The sequence below is a fragment of the Anopheles darlingi genome, chromosome 2 (assembly GCF_943734745.1).
Source record: "Anopheles darlingi chromosome 2, idAnoDarlMG_H_01, whole genome shotgun sequence".
In the NCBI taxonomy this organism is placed as follows: domain Eukaryota; kingdom Metazoa; phylum Arthropoda; class Insecta; order Diptera; family Culicidae; genus Anopheles; species Anopheles darlingi.
The window spans coordinates 28,666,903-28,688,582 of NC_064874.1; the positions used below are offsets into that span (position 1 = coordinate 28,666,903).

Consider the following 21,680-nt stretch of genomic DNA (forward strand, 5'->3'; position numbering starts at 1 on the left):
CGATGGTAAAGATATCTAATTTGTTGATCCAGGAATGTTTTGTTCAGTGCCATCTTCTCTGGAAGGAAGAAATCAAAGTACGTTTAGAAACGTGTTGTTAACCTGCTTACGCGACTGATCTTACTTTCCTAGAACGTACTTTCCTGGCGCGGGCTAGAACCATTCGACCGCTTGCCTACCGGTCGGGACTTCTTTGCTGAAGAAGCGGTTCCATCGGGGGAAGTATCCTTTGCAGCTGCAAAGAGTTTTAAGCTGTGTTATTCGTTAAGCGTAAATTGAGTGTTTGATTTCTCCTACCCTTTTGTGCGGCGTATTCATTTGCAGCTTTGATGTTCATCTCGATAGTTTGTAGATCTGAAGCGGTCAACAGAAGATATTAATGAGGTCGCCACTAAAGTCGTTTTTTTCTTTAAAAGTACATACCTTTTCGCAACATTTCTAGTTTTTTACTGGTCGTGGCTAACTAGGATTTTTTGGAAAACCGCCGCTCTCGTTTCTGTCGTTCGCTGAATTTCTACCAAGCTTGGTTCGTTTACAACGGCATGGTTCACCACTGCGTATGCTGAACTGCTGAACAAACTTTTGAGTTGGCTTTAGAAATAACTACCCGAAGTAACAGAATAATCATCTTGTTCTCAATATTATCATGTCATTAAGACTATATAAATGTCTTTAAAGTATTTAGCAACAGGTGAATAACTCATCGCTCCAAAACTGGTGGTGCATGATGTGAAGGGTTTATTCAGCAATCGCTCTGCTGAGCGGTTTTGGCGGGAGAACAAAATCGCAGACTTTAACTAACTTAAATTATTTCAAAAACAAATCGGAAAATGCTTCAAGATACGTTTCTTTTGCCTACAGCGAAATACGATTATCGTACTCAAACAGCCAAACAGGCAAAACCAACGACAAATGATAAGGTGTAAAATGTCGCTAATTTTTTAAGGAATGATGTTAATGATCAATGCCATGCTCGACTATTGTTTGTACAAAAGTTCAAAACACGTTTAATTAGAACCTCCAGCACCTAATTCCACATTTATGTGTATAATACAAGCCATTCGGTTTTGTTTTATTAGCAGAACTACATTAATCCATATTGATGTTATTGATGAAACGACTTAAAAATAGTTAGACTGCAGTTTGAAGCCAGCGCAGATGCTTACATTTGTTGTTGTTGTAGTAGTAGTAGCTCGCCCCACTTCCTCGTCCGATACAAGACGCGAGAGAAAGAATACTGGTCCGGGAGGGTAGGAGTGTCGATGGAACCGATAGACCCATCCTCAAAAGGATCCTACAGGTGTAAGATCTAGGCCGCAGGCCGATTAATACCGGGTGGCCGATAGTTCGTGCTGACGACACGCCTGAAACGATTGCACCGCAAATGTGATTAGAGCAGCATCGCCTGGCCAGCGTATGGACCACCGATCAGGATGGACCGTGCGGGATTGACAGAGTAACACGACCGAGGGAGAAACAGGACTGATTATTTACACTCGATTGGCGGCCGGAATAGCCCAGCTCAGGATGGCTCCCGGGGACCGCTTCGGTGTGACGCGTGGAAAGAAGAACCGCGTTGCTTCCTTCGTCTGTTCCACATCATCCATCAGCGGTATGTCGAGGCTATCCTTGTTCAGCATCATATCTGTCAATAGCAGAAGGAGATGAGGTCTATCACACGGCGTGCGATTACCGCTCGGAACTCACTTTTGTATTTGTTCACTGTCCGCTTTTCGTACGCTCCTGTTAGGTCTGCAATGTCGGCAAAGGCGGAAGACGGCGTTCGGAAGTAAACTAAAGAACACCTTTAGCGATATTTGCACGTATTGTCGAAATTGAAGCTAACTTACGAATCCTTGGCAGCGCAACCGGTTCATCGGTAAGGATTCCTTCCAATTCGTCATCATTTTTTATTCTTTGTAGATCTATCGACATGGTATTAAAAAATTAAATCAGGATCCAACCAGATAAACTTGGTAACGTTAGGCTTACCTTTATAGAAATTTATACCGTCTGGGTAACATTCCACTATGCAGAGTGACCATAATAGTTGGAAGGCCGCTAGCCATAGATACCGTTTACAAAGCTCCATAGCCGCCACCGGATGCCGTTGTGGATCACTAACGTGAACGTTGCAAGCAAAGCTGTTCGATGTGCTTGTTCGACTTGGATATATGGAACAAACTACCAGTTCCGGTGCTGACACTGTACTATATTGCTTACTCCAGAGTTGAACAGATACTAACCACTGACGGTCGGTTGGGATGGTTCTTAAATAGGGCCTTTGAGCGAGTCTGGCATCCGCGGGCCTAGGAATGTGGCACTTGCCCTTTTACGTAAACCGAATGCCATTTGTATCCCGTGGCGTAGAAACAGTACCAGGAGATACCCGACGCCTGTTCGTGACAGCTACTCATTCGGAACATCCGATGCGGTTTCCTTGCGCATTTTTCCAAACTATGAAGCATCTCGGGGCATGATTGATAAATTCTTTATTTATTTGCAAAAATAATTGTCAACTTTTAGTCCTTCTTGGTACATTTTACTTTCGTGGATTTACTCGGCAAAGTCGGCATTAATTGTCGAAATATTTTCTCAAAATTTTGTTTAAACGCGAGTTGCCGTGACTGAGTAACACTGTTTTTTATTCCTTTTTATCCTGCCGACTTGGCTCGAATGGCATTTCGGTTGAACTGGAATGCACTAGTCTGCAAAGCAATCCACCTTATGCCAGCTGCAGTGATGATTTGTCTAGCTCGCCCCCTCAGAAACTGTTTGTAGATTCCCTATCGTATCGCAAAACAGTAAATATTGGATCGGTGTTAAGACGGTATTAATCGCACATACACAATACAACCGCACAGAGACTAAAAATATCTTGGAAGATAAATCCTGAAATAGCACAGAGTAATACTTGTTCTCGTGTCCTTTGTTGCTATTCGTTTCGGTTTCGGTGTGGAATGAAATGGTGTACGACGGCCGCGAGAGTATTGTTTGATTAAAAACTTTATTTACAACAATCGTCTTGCACTCCGGGATTTCAAGACTCATCCTCCTGACGTCATGGTCTGGTCTGAATAATTGACATACAGTGGACGCTAGTGGGGATGTCCTTTCTGGTGCATGCGTTTGAAGGATTTACCGCATCCCTCATTACTGGGATTTGAAATGATGTTTATGACCGACTCCGGTGCCCTAAGGTGATAATGATCATTCGGAAGGATAATGCAGTATAAGAGGATGGTAGCTAAGCGAATCGAAGAAACCGAAATGTAACGAAGAAAGCATGAAGTATTAGAAAATTTAAATGGGCTCTTAAAATTATTCTGGATCTGGTGAATATGGGACGAATACTACTATGGGATCGACACGCATAATTCCATTGCTAGAGCGTACTACAACAATACTGGCTCCTTTTGCGGGGAGAGATCCCTAGGACTACGGATCGCCGTGCGAGTGAGGGATTCGCTCTCCCCAACCGGGTACAATTCTATTCCCTTTTCTTCGACTTCCAATCCTTGGCATTGCACCGATTGCGCTCGGTTCGTCACTACCGGCGGTAAACGGTCGCTTAATGGCTAATGGCAGTATATTTTATCTTCGTATTATAGCATATATCGTATGATGGGCGTACCATTCTCTCCCACATCCCTGACCTCTGGCGCTGGGGCTGTCTATGCTCTGTTCCACACGTTCGCTCCGCTTCGTTGAATCATCTTCGCTAAACACTCAGTCTCGTCCATACCGTCGGGATCAACCATTCGTTAGGTCATCGGAGCAAGCCTCATCAGCCTACTTTTCGTTGCAGGAGTAGCATTGGCAACGGTGACAGGCGACAAGCCTTTGGGGGGAACTTACGCCACCTTAGATCTACAAAACGATCACCTCAACTTTCGTTTGCCTAGTTACCGACACACACACACACACACACACGCGCACAGTTCTCAGTCACTCGAACACATACACTCATGCACACATACGTTTCGCATACATACACACACACACACGCGCACGGATCAACGGAGGACCACTTCTCAGACGCGTTTCCGGCCAAAGTCCTCGATGATGTCGTACTCCGGCACATCGGGACTGCCAGCCGTGTCGTAGTAGGCGTAATCGTAGCTATCGTCCTCCGGTGGCCGCTTGGTGATGGTGGCGTTCGGTGGGATCGTCGGTGCCTTCGAAAACGGTCGTGGCGTGGCGTTGCTGGTACCCTTCGCCCCATGCGAGGACTTGGACCGACCCGCCCCACCGTCCTTACGATGCTTAGCGGCTCCAGCGATGCTCTGCTTCTGTGTGGTTGTTTCCGGATTGCGTCCGGTCGCTGCGGCTGACACCGTCGTTGTGGTCGGTTTCACGGATGAAGAGGAGAAGAACTCATTGATGCGGGCCGCCGCTTGACGTGCACGTTCCAGTATCAGATCGTTACCACTGGCCGCGATGTTCTGGGAGTGAGCGGTACGGAAGATCTCCTCCTCGTCGCTCGTGGATAGGGAAGCCAATCCGTTCGTGTTCCGGGCAGCCGCGAGGGCGGCAGCAGCAGCCGTCTTCGCCTTCACACGGTTCCGGTAGAAGTCCTTCTCGTACAGCTCCGGATGGTACTGACCGTCATCTTCGTCGATCTCCGGCTTAACCGTCGTCGTCGTGGTCGTCGTCGTTGTAGGTGCGGCAGCGAACTGTGGCTGAATCGGGGCTTTCGGTGCCGGTGCCTTCGGTACCGGGGGTTGGAAGAAGCGGTTCGGTGGAGTGATCGTCGATGGAATGTAGGGCGGAGACGTAGTGTACGGAGCGCGAGTCGTTGTCGTCGTCGTAGTCGTTGTCGTCGCACTAGTCGATGTAGCCGTTACCGGTGGAATGGTCGGTATATATCCGGGATATCTCGTTGTAGCTGGTTGCGGTGGGGCTGGCTTCTCAGTCGTCGTAACACGCTCCACGAACGGTGACTTTTCGAGCCCGATCACACTCTTTTGGTTGACGAATTGGAGCAGTGCCTTCTTGCTGATGGCGTTCGGTTTGAATGTCGTCGGATTGTACTGATCCTTCGGGACGAGCGTCGAAAACTTCTTCACAGTGGACGGTGTGTGGCCATCGGTGCCGGAACGGGCAATCGATTGATAGCGTTCCTTCGGTACGGCCCTCTGTATCACCTCCGGTGAGATGGTCGTGATGGCGGCTTGCGGTGCCGTCGTTGTCGTCGGTCCGACCACCGGTTTATTCACCGGATTGTTGAAGAACGGATTCAAGAAGGCAGAGTTCTGCTGCTGCTGCTGCTGCTGCTGCTGCTGTGGTACTGGTTGCCGTTGACGCTGGAAGTTCTGCTGAGCGGCAAGCGGTGCGAATGTGGTCGGTGCCGGTGGTGGACTGGCGGTTGTTGTCGTCGTCGTACTCGTCCGACTACCCTGGTACTCGTTGTAATTGAACTGACTCAAACGGCCCGGATCGACGACGTTAAAGGTGCGCGACTGTGGTCGTATACGTTGCGATTCCTGCGGTGTGGTCACGATAGCGCCCTCATCGAACGATCGTTCGGTTGCACGTGCTTCGAAGCTAGCCCGCGGGCGAATGGTGGTCGTCGGTGAGGTGAAGAACTGGAACGGATTGTTCACCGGAGCTTGCGTAGTGCTGGACGTACTTGTCGTGGTCGGGAACTGCTGCTGACGTGGTTGGGAATTGAAGGAGAACTGCTGCTGCTGATGCGGTTGCTGATTGCTGGTGACCGTTATTTTGAACGTTTCACGAACTGGCGCTTGAGTTGTGGTGGAACTGCTGACGGTTGGTTGCTTCTGCTGCGGATTGTAGAAGGGATTGTTGTTTCGGTTTTGCTGAGACGCTTGGGGTGGCTGTCTGCTGGCAAAGGGTGCTGGAGTTGAGATGATGGCCTGGTTGAATTGCGCTACCTGCGGGGAGCCGTTCTGTGCTGGACCAGAGGCAGGTTGCTGGGGTTTCAGCACCGTCGTAGGCTGCTGCCGGAAGTTCGGTATCTTTGGAATGTCCACAAAATCATCGGGAGTTGTGGTTTGCAGTTTCGTGTTTGGCTGCTGCTGCTGTTGTTGCTGTTGAGGTTGCGACTTCTGCGGTTGATGTTGCCGTGGATAATGTTGTGGGAATTGCTGTAGCGATCGTAGCGGTTGCTGCTGCTGAAAGATTGGTTGCTGTTGTTGTGGTGGTTGCTGAGGGAAGCGCTGCTGTTGTTGTTGCACTGGTTGTTGCCTTTGCTGCTGCTGTTGCTGCTGCTGTTGAGGCTGTTGCTGTCTCTGTTGTTGGGGCTGCTGCCGTGGTTGCTGTGAGGCAACCGTGCTCGGGGCCAGAGTCGTCGGTTTCAGTTCATTCCGAAGAGCATTCAGATGGTGCGCACGGATACTTCCACGTCCTCGATTGCGTCCTCGTGTTCCGGGCTGTGCCGTGGCGGAGCGGTTGCTATTGGCGCCACCGCCCGAACCCGTCGTCACTGCACGAGGCGACGTGGTTGTCGTTTTGCGATAGAATTCTTCCTCGTAATCCTCCTTGCCGTTGTTGCGGTTGTTGAAGAAGTGCGAGCTGTGCGATCCACGGAAGATCTCATCATCTGGGATTTGCAAAACGCAATCGAAAAAGAAACACACGAAAGATAAGGAGAGAAAAAAGAAAAGAAGAAATAATTATGAAAAATTGCCAGAGTCTTGGGAGCTCCGGTAGTATTAAGCTTTAGTATGGCCGGATGATTGAATTAATTGCAGCTGGTGCCACTGTATATCGTGAAGGAGTCCCATATGGTAAGGTCCTGAAAATGAAATGTGCACGTTCTAGATACTAGATGCTAGAATCCAAACACTGTTCCAAGTAGTCTAGGTCAAGAGGGGTCACGTGTTCGTCGAGTTGATGAATCAGATCAAGATGGTACGGTGAATGATGATGATGATGATGATGATGAGAGGCTTAACACACTAGCAAATACAAGCTACGTATTTACTGTTGAGATCGTTGTGTGCGGGACGTTGCTGTTGATTCGGTTGCGGCTGTTGTTGAGCCGGTTGCTGACCAAAGTTGTTGGTGTTCTGGTTGCGCCCATTGTTGAACGATGGCGTCGTCGTACGTATTTCCTCGACTGCGGGCCGACGATCAGACGGGGTGGCGGTAGCGGCCACTGCCGTCAGCTGACGATAGTGCTGAGCCTGTAGTAGCTGCTGTTGGTTCAACAGCTGCTGATGTTGCTTGTGCTCTACATGCTTTTGATGTAGCTTCGTCGGGTATTGGGTGGTTTTGTAGAAGACGTTCTCGGGCGGTGGTGCGGGTGTGGTAGTGGTTGTTGTTGTCGTTGTCGTTGTTGTGGTTGTGGTAGTAGAAGGAGGACGATAGTACTGTTGCTGCTGCTGCTGCTGCTGTTGTTGGTGATGCTGCTGTTGCTGATGGTGATGCTGCTGCTGCTGCTGCTGGGAGGGTTTCTGTAGGCTAGGGATCTGATTCGGGCTCGGAGGCTGTTGCGGTTTGGAGCTCTGGTTAACAATGTACTGCTTGCTTCTACGAGCATCGCCTGTAGGATATGCAAAGTACGGTTTAGTAACTGTCACATCGTGTCGCCCGCTTATGTGGCCATCTCTTTGCCTGGCCATTGGGCGACCATTCCCTCGACCGATCAACCCTTAATCAACCCCCCTAAAAAACTCACTCGTTTCGGCACGCTGCAAATGGAAGGTGGCTTCCTCTTCTTCCGCGAACGGTGCCCGTTTGCTCTCGAAGCCCGATCCCAACCGGTACAGATCGAAGTTGTCGCTACCGTAGTACAGTGTGGCCGCCTCACAGTCGACATCGCCCCAATCGGCACAGATCTGGGCTTCCTGATCGAAAGCCGTACCATTGGGGCAAAGGAAGCGGAAATCTTGAACCTATCGAACCGACCGCACGGCGACACGTCGACGATGAAGTTGGCCAAGGTGAGAAGAAGCGAGAGAAAAAAAATAGCAGAAAAGGCAAACAATTAAACAACTGGACGAAGACAAATGCAAAAGCACAGCACAGAAATTAAGCAAAAAATATAATTAATTTGTGGGAAAAATGAGCAACACGAAAAGGCAAAAAAGAAAAAAAAACAAACGAAAAAGGAAAACACGACGCCGACCTATAAGCGGGCAAGTGATAGCCGAACCCAACTCAAACAACGCAAGAACGCCACGAGTCGCGCGGGTTGGAACAATGGAATGGAAACCGAAATCAGCCTCCCTCGCCCCCCCCCCCCCACCCGCTGTCGGTTTAGATTAGCAAGTGGGGCTCTGGCTGTGTGGTCATGTGTGGCGCAACGTTAATCCATTGCTGGATTGCCGGGTTGCTGGGTGATGCTGGATGCATGATGCTGACAATGTGATAACCTTCATAACGTGGCCAGAGCGTGAGGGTTTAGCGCGCACATGCTCGTGGGTCCCACGACTGAGTCAAGCGAAGGTTGTACACACGCGACGCAATCACAATCTGCAGGGTGGCCCGGTGGCGCCAGGCTGGCTGGCTGGTTCGGCTGCGTAGCGCAGCTATTGGGTCTGTCCGTTGTAGCAGCAGATGAAGTAACGCACCTGCAGTGCGGTGGTGCAGTAGATAAAATTGCCAGATAGGGCCACCCTGATGATGATGATGATGACGATGATCATCATGATCATGATGATGGTTATTGCCACTGTTGAGCAGCCCGACCACCACCACCACCACCACCTGGTGCGGTTCATTGCGCGGTGTGAATACGATGATTAATTGTTGGGGCCGCGGTTGAGTTGTTTCTCATTTTCGGCTGAGGAGGGCGCGAACTGCCAGGTCCCGGACTCGATTGGTTAAGCAACGGTGGGTATGGTGGTTTTTTACTTGATTGTGACTGTCGGCAAACGGCTGGGAACTGTCTGGCCCGCTTTCCGCTTACTCCGCCGGCTCGGTTTGTTTGTTTTCGGCGTTAGCGACGGTGGTGGTGGGTTTGCAATCGACAATAATCTGCCTAAATTATCGTTTATTATACATTCATTGCAACGCGCGCCGGCGTGAGTGGTCTAATCAATTGCAGCTTTCCGGTTCGTGTCCCGGAGGGGGGATGCCAGCAGTGGGAGATTGGAAAATTGTTTTTTTTTAAATACAGCCTGCCTCGTCAGGGCTGCTGGCTGCTAATAAGCCGAAGATTTGAAGACAAAAAGGGGTGGGTTGAAGGAGGTTACGATTGATTTGAGATCGCCACGGGTCTTGGGAGATGAGGAAATTTTAATTTATTATTACTGGACTGTCACTGACGTACGAGGTCCATGAATTGCCGCCGAAGGTCACGCTGGCTACTGCGACCAAGATCGGAGACGAAACGAGAGTTGGAAGCATGGCATACCAAAGACTCGTCGCTTTGTGTGAACTTTTACGATTCCGGTGGTGACCTGGTTACTTGGATCGTTTGGAAACATCTTTTCTGGAACGAAATGCTTTGAATGGTCGGCTCTCGGCAGCTTGGCCAGGGAAGGGTCATATGCCATATGCCATAATCGGACTACTACGGCTACTACTCATCTGACGTTGGGTGGAAAAGGGGATGGGAAAGATCCTTATCCGCTTTGCTTGTTTTTTTCTTTTCTTCTTTTTTACTTGACGCTTTAGGTGTGAAACGGTTCGCGAGTTGATTGGCAAATGGGGTGGGAGGGGCTAAAATGTGGTTTTGTGTGTTAACCTCAGGCCTTTTTTCTATCATTGCTTTTCGGTGGCAGGCGGTATATTGTCGAAGAGAAATGTTAATTGAAATCTGCTATTTGAGCAAGAAATCAACATTTGGATATTCATTTTAACGAAGGTTTATATAAAATAAATAAGTATCTTACTGTGCCACATATTCCATGACAAACTGAACAGAAACTTTAAAACGATATGAGTTACAGTTGGGCTTTGGCAAAGTATTGCCATTTTCCAAGAATGACAGAGCACAACATGCCCTGAAATGGGTTGTTGTTAAAGGGTGCTTGAGCATAATGCTTATTCTTGCATCTCTATCGTTCTATCTCAAGTGAGATCATGTGATTATGTATTCCATCCGATGACATTTACCGAGCCACCGAGCTAGGAATGCGTCGTGTGATGCACTACACGATCGTTCGTGCAACACACCCACCTCGCCTCCATTACGTCAAGTGTCCTTGAGCATGTTGCAAACGTAGTTCCGTTTGTCGCCTTGCACACTGCATGCTCTGTTTTGTTCCGTGTATTCTCCTAAAAAAACCACTCCCGGGCGACTGGCTTCAGACATGGCACACGTTGGCGTGACACCTGATTGCAATCGGTGAAGAAAGTCAACGTTAAGAACGCAAGGACGTGTCACTTCGCCACACCAAGCGCCGTTGATCACACGTTCTCCAATGCCCCATTAGTCTGTAGCAGCAGCAGACAGATGCTGACACGATGCTTAGCAGCAAAAATGGGAGGAACACACACAAATCGAACGAAGCAGATCGTTTCATCGTTGCTAGATCGCTACCAGTAGACGTTCGTGGATGGAAAAGAAGACGGAGACTGGCGACAGCGAACGACGACGGTGTTGTTCATACCGCCCGTAAAGGTCACTAGTGTCTCTTGGGAACTTGAGCGTGAGGCCTACGGGAGCACGGCAGAGGCTCTGTATTAGTACGGGTCCTCGGATGAGGGCTTTGGGGTAAACGGTGATGCCAGAGAAACGGCAACACAACAAACACACAAACACACAGCGGGGGGGGGGGGGGGGGGGGGGGGTTAGAAACTATTATGCGACTTGGGGTAGGTTATTTTGGGGTTCGGATGCCCTCCTGCTGCGATTCGTTGTTGTGGTTCCGTGCAGAGGATTCGACGATGTCACTAGAGTCGAATCCACCGGGGGGTGAGGACTCCCAAAGGGATCAACTAGAGGTCAACTTTGTTTTCGTTCAGAAGAACCCAAGCCACCTTAGACCTTAGGTGACATCGACTTGACTTCTCGCTTAGCACTTCGCGCGGTGCCGTTGCCGTTATAAAGTTGCACCATTATATTCCATCATGTGTGTGTGTGTGTGTGTGTGTCTCATGCAGCGCGCCCTAAAACCTATTACTTACACCGACTCCGGCCACCTTGACGCACACGTGGAACATCTGACATTGGGTTTCCGAATCCGCATAGTATCCGCCGAGTATCTTGTCACGACAGGTGAAGCCCGTCTTGGGCATGTTGTCCAGGCTGTAGCGTGGCCCCGGTAGGAACTGTCCATCGTTGCTTACGATTGCGGTGGCCACAAGAAGTGCTGCAAGTGAAGGAACAAATACAGGAACGCATTAGTTAGTTTCTTATAAGATGTATTGAGTATTTAGTTGCTAGTCCCAACAGCTAGACTAACAAATGCTAGTCGCTTATCCGACACAAAAAAGTTATTATCGAGACCACGTAATAGCGAACGAAAGGGAAGGGTAGCCGCCACGGCCGCTGGACTACTTCCAGCTGCTCTAGAGCTGCTCGTTATGTGACAACATTGTCTAACAGTCGAAAGTCGATCACTCGAACCGCCATCGATCGCCGAGATCGCTAGGTCCCCCGTCCTTTATGCCATGCCATTTATGCAAATCGCACTCGCAAACGCGATGCGATGAAACCATCTCCACTCGGGTCGCCAAAGAAGAAGCGCTCCGCGTGCACGTTTGGCTCGGATTGGCACGGGATGACAATAGGTTAAGGTAGCGGCGGTACCGTGGTGCATCCGCGTGATCGGTGAGAGTGTTTTTTAATCCAACCGCACACCGCTCCCCCTCTTCTTCCCTTACCCGTGACGCAGCTTTTTATATCATTTCTCGTCGTTGTTTCTCTCCGTTGCTCCGATTGCCTCACGATGAGTAGGAACGGGAGTGACCGGGGTGGTATTGCGGGGGGTCTACCAACTAAACCGCCGACTAAGCATCCCTTCCGGTTATCACGATTTCTGTGTAATGATGCCGTGAACCCTTAGTTCACGTTCCACTCGACCGTCCACAATCCGCACACACACACACACACACGCCGTCTCCCGTCACACAGTGACAGTCACAGTGATGGCCACGGTCCCCGGTGACCGCCATCGCTAGAGTCAGATCTTATGTAGCCACCGAGATGTTCGCTTCGACTGTGAAAGTTGACCTTTCCAGCCGACACACACAAACTAAACTGGAGGAATGTTGGTGGGTCCTAAACATCGGTTCGTCGGCGTTCGGTGTTGCACCATCCACACGAAACCCGGATGGTAGGTCGTTTGGTTCGAGTTCCGTCTGTTTTGTTTTTTTGTCGATCTTGGAGATCTTGAACAGCCAAAAGGTACGGACACAAGATACCGAGGAAAACGACGGAAGTTGTCCCACATTGACCACTAAGTAACGGGAAGGGAGGTCGATAAAACGGCGACATGTTGACAGTGTTTTGATCGCTGCGCTGTTCCGCTCGATGACCCAAACTAGACAATGTGTCCGCTTTCTGTTCTTGTCTGCGCGTGTGTGGTCCCACCGGACGATCGTATGCTTTAGGTTGCATAATCTCTCCTCTATCGTCTTCAATCGGCTGGCTTACATTGTGTTTGGTGACCCCGGGTGCTAATGGTTGACCCTGCGCCACCGCTTGGGTGGTGGTAATTGATTGAGCGGCAACGGATGTTCCACCAAAAGCAATAGATCATCATTACCCAATTAGGGGATCGCACAATCGCGTTTTCGCGGTGGAGATTCGCGTTTTGTTTGTTCTGCACTGCTTGGCGCCCCCCCCCCCCACTCCTCCCTCGGTTGCCCCATTTCCATCACTTTCAGTAACATTCCATTCTGCACACCTGCTGCTGCTGATCCAAAGTGGTGCCATGCATCGGTCGTTATCCATTGTAAAGGAGATCAAAAATAGCACAAAACCGATCCGTAACGAACGATCCAAACGATGACCGCCAGCAATTGCCAGCGTTGCACTTATGATGGCCGGCGATGAGTAGTGAGTAGGATGGAAGAAGACGCAAACGCAAGAAGACTGGCACCGAGGTATAAGAGAGAAGAAAAAAAAAATAAAACCTTCCTCCGACATGTTGCAACATAACGGTGTAAATGCGAGAACTGCTGTCGTGGCACGTTGAGTGGCATCACACATGGTGTCGAGCGGGATGAGTGCTGATGATGATGATGATGGGCGAGCGGAAGGTCAGATGGCAACATTGAATGCCCCCAAAATAGCATAAATATGAGTAACGATGAGTGGCGGCCGATTGGCGGACCATTTCGTACGTTCAAACCCGTTCACCAACTGCGGCCTGGTACGCTGGATGCGTGAAGGTGCACAATTGCTGCAGCTGGCAGTGGTAGCCGCGAGCGGGGTGGGGGTTTTCGCATAAATTTATGCGAAGCTGCTTTTGGTTCGATGTTAATTGCGCTAAATGGCGGTTGCGAGATTTGTTGATATGTTGTTTGCTTTATGCTTCGACAGATGAATCGTAAAGGGACAGCATTGGAGGCCTTGCTGTGTAGATTGTCATATTTACATACTTAGAAAGTGATTACAATGGCATTCATACAATGTTTCGTTTATGTAAATGAGTTAACGGTTTTACGTTAAGTTGCATGTATCTTTAAATTTTTATTTGAATGTTTAAAATAAAATCATGGCCTGCTTCAGATCAATTAACCGGTAAGAATGTCAGAGTATTCGGAAAGCCCTCGTCCACTAGCACCACTAGAGAACTGAAGTCACGACCTACTGAGGTAAATAATGAGTTGAATCCAATAAAACATTAAGACGAACAACAATATACAACTATGTAGCGGATCAACAGTTGCAACATGTAACGAGTCTTTGGAATAAAGATACCCAAACTTGCTCTTCATGAGATGATTTGCAATCTTACGTTTGTCTATAAATAGAGGGAAACCAACAATTCCCTTTCCTGATAGGGAATCTATCTGCAACGCCAGCAGCAGCAGCTCCCCCCGATCGAGTCCATAAATTTATGAACCATCTGGCAACAAATTCCAACACAAATGTTCGTGTCGAAACCCAAAACCCTACAGCCTGCCTGGAATCGGCTCGATCGCCCAATCGGCCACAATTCCGATCCTAGCGTTGATGATGGATGTGATCTCGGTCCCGCCGGTCGGAACGGTATTCTCGGATCGTTAGCCATCTTTGCGCCGATCTTTACCGGATCGGATTCGTGAATCGAAAACTCGCATTCTCTTCTTGTGGGATGATTTAAAACGATTGCCCTCCCCGTTCGGACCGGCTGCGGGTGGATCTGCGAAAATTGAATGATTGGTCCGACCACCACCGGTATTACTGGCGAGTATACACGGAACGAGCGAGTACGGAATGCAAAATGGTCTGCGGCAATAGCGACGACGTGATGTACTCTGTCGAAGAAGCAGCCAGCATTACGCGAAGCCGCGCAGTAGCGCGAATGCCCGTCCCGGTGAGCCGATTCTGCAATTACGCCATCGAGCACGGTCGAACACGTTGAAACCGAATTGCGCGGCGCATCTCGATCATCATGAATGCACAGTAGCCACAGTAGCAGCATCAGCAGCAGCAGCAGCAGCAGCAGCAGCAACAGTGAAGACAACCAACGGTAACGGTGCGCCAATGGCTCTGGCTCTGGCTTCGGCTACCGACTTTGGTGTAAGCGACCCAGGGTCATCGCGGACCTCCATCGAGTCAATGATGGACGATCCGCATGGCCCGTGGTCCGGGACAACACGAGGAGGGGGGACCAACTTGCCGCAGCACTTGCCAGAATGCGTTGTTTGAGTTATGCATTTGGCAATCAACTGGCCAAGCCAAATTTAATTATGGCCAACAAAGCGTTGCTATAATCGCCGCCCCATCCCCACCCAGCCGACCCACCCGCCCTGTGCGGCTCATTATGTGGCACGCGATCACGAGTGCGTACGCAGATCGCGATCACGGTCGCAAGGTCATCATCTCGTCGGTCGGGCATCTCGCAAGGTGCGAAACCGAAACGAAAAAACCACAACCGATCGGACCACCAATGCGCCGTCCGTTGGGCGTAATTAGCGGAATAAGCGCAGACGCAGTTGGGGGCCCAAACCAAATGTCCAAACATTACCACCACCACCACCACCACCACCGTCACTGCAGAGTGCTTGGTCTGATGCCCTATGGTCTGATGCTCCGATGAGAACCGTGGGAGACAAGGCACAACCCGCTCTTGCATAACGATACTGTTGACTGTCCCGGTTGGTTTGCGCCACGGTTGCTTCCGAGAGCGCCTCACCATCAATTGCAACTCACGATCATCATCATCATCATCATCATCATGAGCTGCAGCAGCAGTGCGGTCCGTCTTTTTTGTGGCTTGAGCGTTGGAAACACGGGGACGACGGTGATAAACTGGCGCCCTTCCACCCCCGGGGAGGGGTTAAGCGAGATCATCGAGCAGGGGATGGCCCTTTGGGGATGAAGTTTGCTTGGTGAACGGTTGCTCGGTGGGTTAGGAATTTGCAGGACGAACGCCTGACGGACGTCCAATGTCACGGAGGTCAGCCTTGGTGATGTATGATCATTTTTTGTGGGAGTAACATAATGGTTTGTGCTCGATCGAGAGATCACTTTCACCCCCGATCGAACTTATCGTGCTCTTTCACCGATGACCCCACCGGACCGGACTCTGTGAGCATAGGGCTTCAGTGTTTGTACAGCCTGGAAGCTGAAGCAACGGGAGCGCTGGAATCTCGTCTTTTTGAAACATTGAGTCAGCAATTATGCGCCAAGTAACATTAGAATGGAAGAAGTACAACTGCGCCTCAGTTATCATCATGATCATGGTGTGATGATGCATGATAGGATCTCATCGAATTCTCATCGTTCGAACATTCGTGAGATTACGCAATCGGTGATGGTGCGCGTTTGGCGCTCCGTGGGGGTCTTGAGCTACGCTCCACTTCCGATGCTCAATTAGGCGCTTTAATCACGCACATCGCGGTCCATCTGGTTATCTGACGATGCGTTGGCCTAGTGAGGAAATGAGCGAATGCTTCTGCCAATTCTAGCCACCGTGCGTACGAGCCACCGCGTGCATCGTGCATTAGCATAAACGCATTGTCTGCTGATGAGCCTGCACGGCATGTGAAGACTCTCGGGAAATGAAAAGACGTTTTCCACGTCTGTTTTTTTGCCAGCCAGCCAGCCAGTTCGGGGCTTTCGATTTGGTTAGCTAACGAGGTCGCCATGACGCAACCGACGATTCGTCGTCAGTTGCTCAGCTATCGGAAGTCAGATTATGTTTCGCCGCTGCCGCTCGCTTGTAATGAGCGTCGTCGCAGCGGCATTCGGGATGCACAACCGAAAAACCCCAACATGAAGCTAATTGTGTAGCTCTCGGTTTGGAGAGGAGGGACTCTATTGTTAATTGAGCATCATTTGGCCACACGTTTACAGTGTGCGGGTTTGGTTTGGAGAAGGGATCTGAAATTCGTTGGGAATCCAAGTTGGCTTATCCCATCAGCGATCGGTGCATGATTTGACCGTTTTATGCTCGCTGCGTAATCCTAGTCGTCGTGAAGCTAATTATGAATACCAAGCAGCAGATAATGGTGTGGCCATTTTGCGTTTGACCTTTGGCCGGCGTTGGCATAGTTGAAGCCGATATGCCATTGGATGCATTAGTTGAACACCATTTTTCTTCTCAGGTCCAAGCGATAGAACCACAATCATACAACAATTAATACAGCGTCAGTGTTGCGCGACAGCAAACAATTGGACCAGCCGAGGGGGAGGAGGAGAAGGAGAAATAGAAGAGACTTCTCGGGAGTGATGCTGAAACCTGGCAGCATGAATCACACAGCACTGCCAGCGAATGCCAGCCGCTCCTACGAGATTCACTAATTGCACGGAAGTTGAGCAACTCATAACGCGGTCGTCCCTCGTCTGCCGTCTCGCGATGGTTCCTCCTGTGGCTCCACCTGCCAACGTCACAGTCGCACGAATGCAACGAACGGAGCCCCCGTCCCCTAAAATAACTGCTGTCCGCCCTCTTCCAACACAATACCGTGGCCCACCGGGGAGGGGAGGGCACCACGGAACGCGTCATTCGATTGCTAAATCATATGTAAGAATGAAGAAAACCCTCCCCCCCGCACGCGTGGTGGTAAAACCCATAACCGAGCGTCGTGTATGAAGTGCGCAAATGACCCGGTCCGGCATTCGAAATGGACGTTGCGGCGCCTCTGAGAGGCCCGGTCCCGGAGCGGGAGGGGGCGATTCCGAAATACGTTCGGAGTTCGGAGGAATCATAATGGGGCCCTTCTTCCTTCACTCCGCTAACTCAACGCGCGTACTTTTATGAAGATCATCTTCGCCAACAACAACAACTACACCATCGGCATCTAGCTCGCCGATGCGGTACACAATTAGCGTGTTTGATATTTGTTCGCGACGGTGCGGTCCACGGTGGTCCAAGGTTTGGTGGTCACACCGAGACCGACAAGCGAAACCCGAAGCGGCGAGGATGGTAAAGTTCATTGCTTCAAGCTCTGGCCTGGCGGCGGCTACGGCGCTGCTCCACAAACCACAAACTTGCAATAATGAGGATGCCCAAGAATATTTCTCACGATCAGTGACAGCGGCCTGCACGCCATCATCGGAATCGTTCCGCGAGAACGCCAACGCCAGAGCACTGGGAGGGAGGGGAACTCCATGTCGATCTTTTCTCGAGCGGAAACCAAAGGCCATCATCGGGACTACTCATCATCAACGGGCCCCCCTTGCATGCGCGGCTGGTTCGTCCAGCGCCACACTAAAAGGTCGGTGAAGGTGTCAAAATGCTGATTAAAAATGGATTGCCTTATTGGATTCGTGCCGCGATTTTTCGCTTTATGATCATTCGTTTGGCGCCCCCCAAAAAAGGCACCTCCAAACGGGGCTTTGGGGGAGCTTCGGTGGATGAGAGGTGCGGTTCAAGGACGGTGCCGGCTCCGGTTCAAGGGACGCACGGCTTTCTAGCTTGTCTGCTGACCGTGCGAGCAGCTGGAACACGGCGGCATGTCAGCAAGGATGTCAAGGTCTCTTTCTAGAGCCAAACCCAACGCAACCAACCACTAACCCGATCCCACAGTGAGGAACATTAATGGTTGGCATTGGCGAGTCGGCAGGTTTATGTGGCATCCAAGCCGAAGGGGATGAGCGGATGTAAATTTCCTGTGGAGACAGATTCGCGGCGTTCATGGGATTGCACAGCCTTGAGAGCCTGCCGGCAACACATCTTCATTCGATTTTAATCGCACCATGAGTATGAGTGCGTGTGTGTCTGGTATTAGGCGGTGCAAGGTGAGGGTTAATTGGATTTTCTGTCGGCCTACCCTGCAGTCGAGGCCGCCTCGTTACAGCGGACTTGTTCTACCGTAAAACGCTGGAGGAGTACATCGATGACGCGCTAGCGCTAGACATCAAAGCGTGACAAATGTTGGCGGAATGCATAGATCGACGATCGGAGTGTCAGACTTTGTCGAAGGCAATTAAGATCTGCCCACAAGCGCGCGCTCCGGGTGCTGGGTGTGTCGGTGAAGCACTCCAGCCCCCATTCCAGTGAGGTGCCTCAGCCGCACCTGGTCTGTATGATTATTGGCAAATTGAAAAGGCGACAACCAAACATCGAATGCATTGGCTTATTTGCATAATTTACGACACCATTCCGTCCCCTCCAATTGCATCTTTTCTGCGTGTGTGTGTGTGTGTGTGTGTGTGTCATTTCGATTTCTTTTTCCCGGTCTAGGGTCTTCGGCTTCCCAAATGCCAGGGTGTCGAAAAGCGAGTGTTGAAATTTGTCGTGATCATAAAGCAGCCTCCGGTCGGTTGGGCGGAACAAGCGGCGGGACGGGCTTTACCGGCTCTCGGAAATAGAGTGTTATGATTTGCTGGTGCTATAATTGGTAGGAACGTGTCGAAATACCCATCGTTTCATTATGGGGATTGAGGCGCAAGATGCTGACATGTGAAAATGCATGTCTTAAGTAATGCGCAATGTAACCAACTTTCTACTCTTAAAGTGTCGCCTACTGTACACTTTGCACTACAATATTTATCGAGTTTTGTTTTGGGATCAGATAGTCGGTATTGAAAAATTGTACATTAGCTTCCGTTTATAGAATTTCTCGAAACATCAGAAACGGGCAATGAATGATTGAGCTGATCATAATTTTTAAAAGTGGCATCGCAAAATTCTAGAACTTGAAATTAGAAACCTGCAGTCTGTGCTTTCTGAGAATACCGAAACTTTCCTGGCAACTATCGTATGATATTTTAATTTGTCGATGTTAGTTACAGGAATTGCTAGCAGCAAAGATACAAAAATAGAAGTGAACAACTCACTAGGAGCAATTGTTGTGTACAGCAAATGGTGAAAAGATTTGGAATTGCCCACTGATATATGGTTTATGGTCAGTAGCTTCTAGTGACGAAATTACAATTATGCCTGGTCATGTCTATTATCCACTCGATCAGTGGAGAAATATCTAAGATTGTGATTATCAAATATCCTAGCTTTGCATGATATAAATGTAAAAATGCTTTAATGAAAGATGAGGGTGATCCATAAAAGGTAATAGCGTTATTCGAATCATACAAAATGAGTTGCAAAATCTGTATCCTATTTCATTCAGGGCGGAAAACCCATTTATGGACATTGTACATTACATCCACCAAACTCTACCCACTGTCTTGTGGTGCTACTTAGGCGTCATGGTTAATTCCTTCCCCAAAAAGCGCCTCACTTACCCACGCAAAGTGTAAGCTGCTGCATCAGTTCCATGTTGGTCGGCTCGTTACCAAGTTCTCGACGAAGAACCAATCCGGTGCTGCACGGTGCTGCTCGATCGGTCGTTTATCAAACGGAAAAATCCAATGCGCACCCTATCGGTTTCGGTTTCCGAGGGCGGGGGCCTTCGTTGCGTGCACCGATCGATTTCCACTAATCCTAAAAAAACCCTAGACACAACAGTCAAAACACACAGCACTATTGCCTCGCAAGCTTTCGGTTCACGAATTGGAGTAGCATTCGATTGGGCCACTTGGCACGATGGCACTCTTCACAACGCACAAGCAACACCCTTACCCTCTGCTGAGGGTGCACTCACTCTGAACGTACTTCACTGGAACCTGAAAGATCAACAACATTAAAATTTCGAACGAAACTCCTCCACAAGAACACGATCGCACGATGATAACAGCAGACAAGACGAACACGATCTGAGCTGCGGGATCTGGTGCGATATTGAACCGGATGTTGGACCGTTCGGTGCGCTCCGTAAATCATAACTGATCTGACACTCGCGAGACGCCATCGTCACTACTAACCATGTCCAAAGGGGTGGGCACCTCGCACATGCCAGTGCCAGAGTGCAGTTCCGCCAGCAGTCAGAAGCATTACAGCAACCCCTGTTACTGCACCCCACCCGCGGCTAAATTCCACCTGCAGCGGGAAAATTCACACTCGCACCGACAACATTTCCACCACGATGTGAACGTGTTCTAGCGTCATGCCCACCGATTAATCGTGGGAAACTGAGACACACTTGCGGGATTCTCGGAACTGCTCGGTGGCTTACGGTTTCGATGGAGAAGAGTTTGACAAATTCACTTCCACTTCCACTTCCACGCACGATCGCTTCGAAGCGTATCATTTACCAGTGGCGCTGGGAATGCCTAAGGGCACACACCACGTGAACTTCGTGCGCACAGCCCACTCAACGGTTGATTTATTGTTTTATGTGGCGCACGCGTGCGCACTCCGGTGTGGTGTAAGCTTGAACTTTTGGTAGAACATTGCATTTTTGGTGGAACTGGATACCGGATTGCAAGAAATGGGGTCCAAAACCACAGGGAGTCCATTATTGTCCCCTGCAGCAGTCACATAATTACACACACACACACACACACACGCACACACGCACGCACACTCACTAGATCACGAATATGCAGTTCCCGCCACTGGAGTTTTCGCGAAATTTCCATCAGAAAAGTCCCGGGTATATACTACCGAGCGGCACCTACCGTTGGCGTCCGGATGTCTGAGCCGTCACCATGGGACACACATCGGTCCACACACACACACTCACTCGCACGTACACAACGGGGATCGCTGGACTGCGGCAAGCTCGACTGCACTTTCCTGCGGCTAGCATCGAAGTGATGCGAGCTGCAAAATGAAAGGAAGAGTTAAGATGCTGCGCGATGCTGTGGCTTCTTCGCGGCGTGGATCGCGGCGAGGCCCAGGCACACTCGTCTCGTCACAAATGGGGAAGGGATCTCGCGATCTTCGCTTTCGTACGCCACGCGGATCCTCACCACGACGACGGGGCCGGTCGCACCGGGGTGGTCGTTCGTGTTTCGTTCGCGTGCTGCTGCTGCTGTTGCGGCGTGTGTTCGACCTCACCCCCCCTTCCCGGCCGAACATGGACCGACCTGATGGGAAAATCGGGAGCGTCAGAGATCGTCTTCGAATTCGGTTCGGTTCGGCGCGTACTTACCCGCGATGGATCACATCGGAGAGATGATGGAGAGCCAACGGCCTCGAGACTCATCCAGTTCGGTCACTGGCGGCCGCGGCTGACATGCGATCATCGTGTTCCTTCTCGATGTCACGGAGGCGGGGAGCACGGTTCACACTGCGTTTGCAGGTTAGACATTCTTTGCTGGCAGTCGGAGATGTCCTGCTGCGCTGTGGTTTTCGTTCAACAAACGCAGACTGGCCAGA

At 50.1% G+C, this 21,680-nt stretch overlaps 2 protein-coding genes across 2 annotated transcripts; both read right to left on the reverse strand.

Moving 5' to 3' along the window:
- Positions 1-1,054: 1,054 nt before the first annotated feature.
- On the reverse strand, positions 1,055-2,224 carry LOC125951925 (uncharacterized). The gene is made up of 5 exons (XM_049681076.1): positions 1,993-2,224; positions 1,851-1,925; positions 1,708-1,794; positions 1,495-1,645; positions 1,055-1,364 (listed from the first exon to the last, which is right to left on the reverse strand). The coding sequence occupies exons 1-5, from the start codon at positions 2,090-2,092 to the stop codon at positions 1,310-1,312; spliced, it is 468 nt and encodes a 155-aa protein (XP_049537033.1). The 5' UTR covers positions 2,093-2,224; the 3' UTR covers positions 1,055-1,309.
- A 774-nt stretch (positions 2,225-2,998) lies between these two features.
- LOC125959160 (mucin-2-like) lies at positions 2,999-21,102 on the reverse strand. Its single transcript, XM_049691970.1, has 7 exons — positions 20,978-21,102; positions 19,703-20,083; positions 11,044-11,228; positions 7,646-7,862; positions 7,395-7,510; positions 6,950-7,328; positions 2,999-6,565 (listed from the first exon to the last, which is right to left on the reverse strand). Exons 2-7 carry the CDS (start codon positions 19,734-19,736, stop codon positions 4,035-4,037), a joined length of 3,462 nt encoding a protein of 1,153 aa, XP_049547927.1. The 5' UTR covers positions 19,737-20,083; positions 20,978-21,102; the 3' UTR covers positions 2,999-4,034.
- Positions 21,103-21,680: the final 578 nt, after the last annotated feature.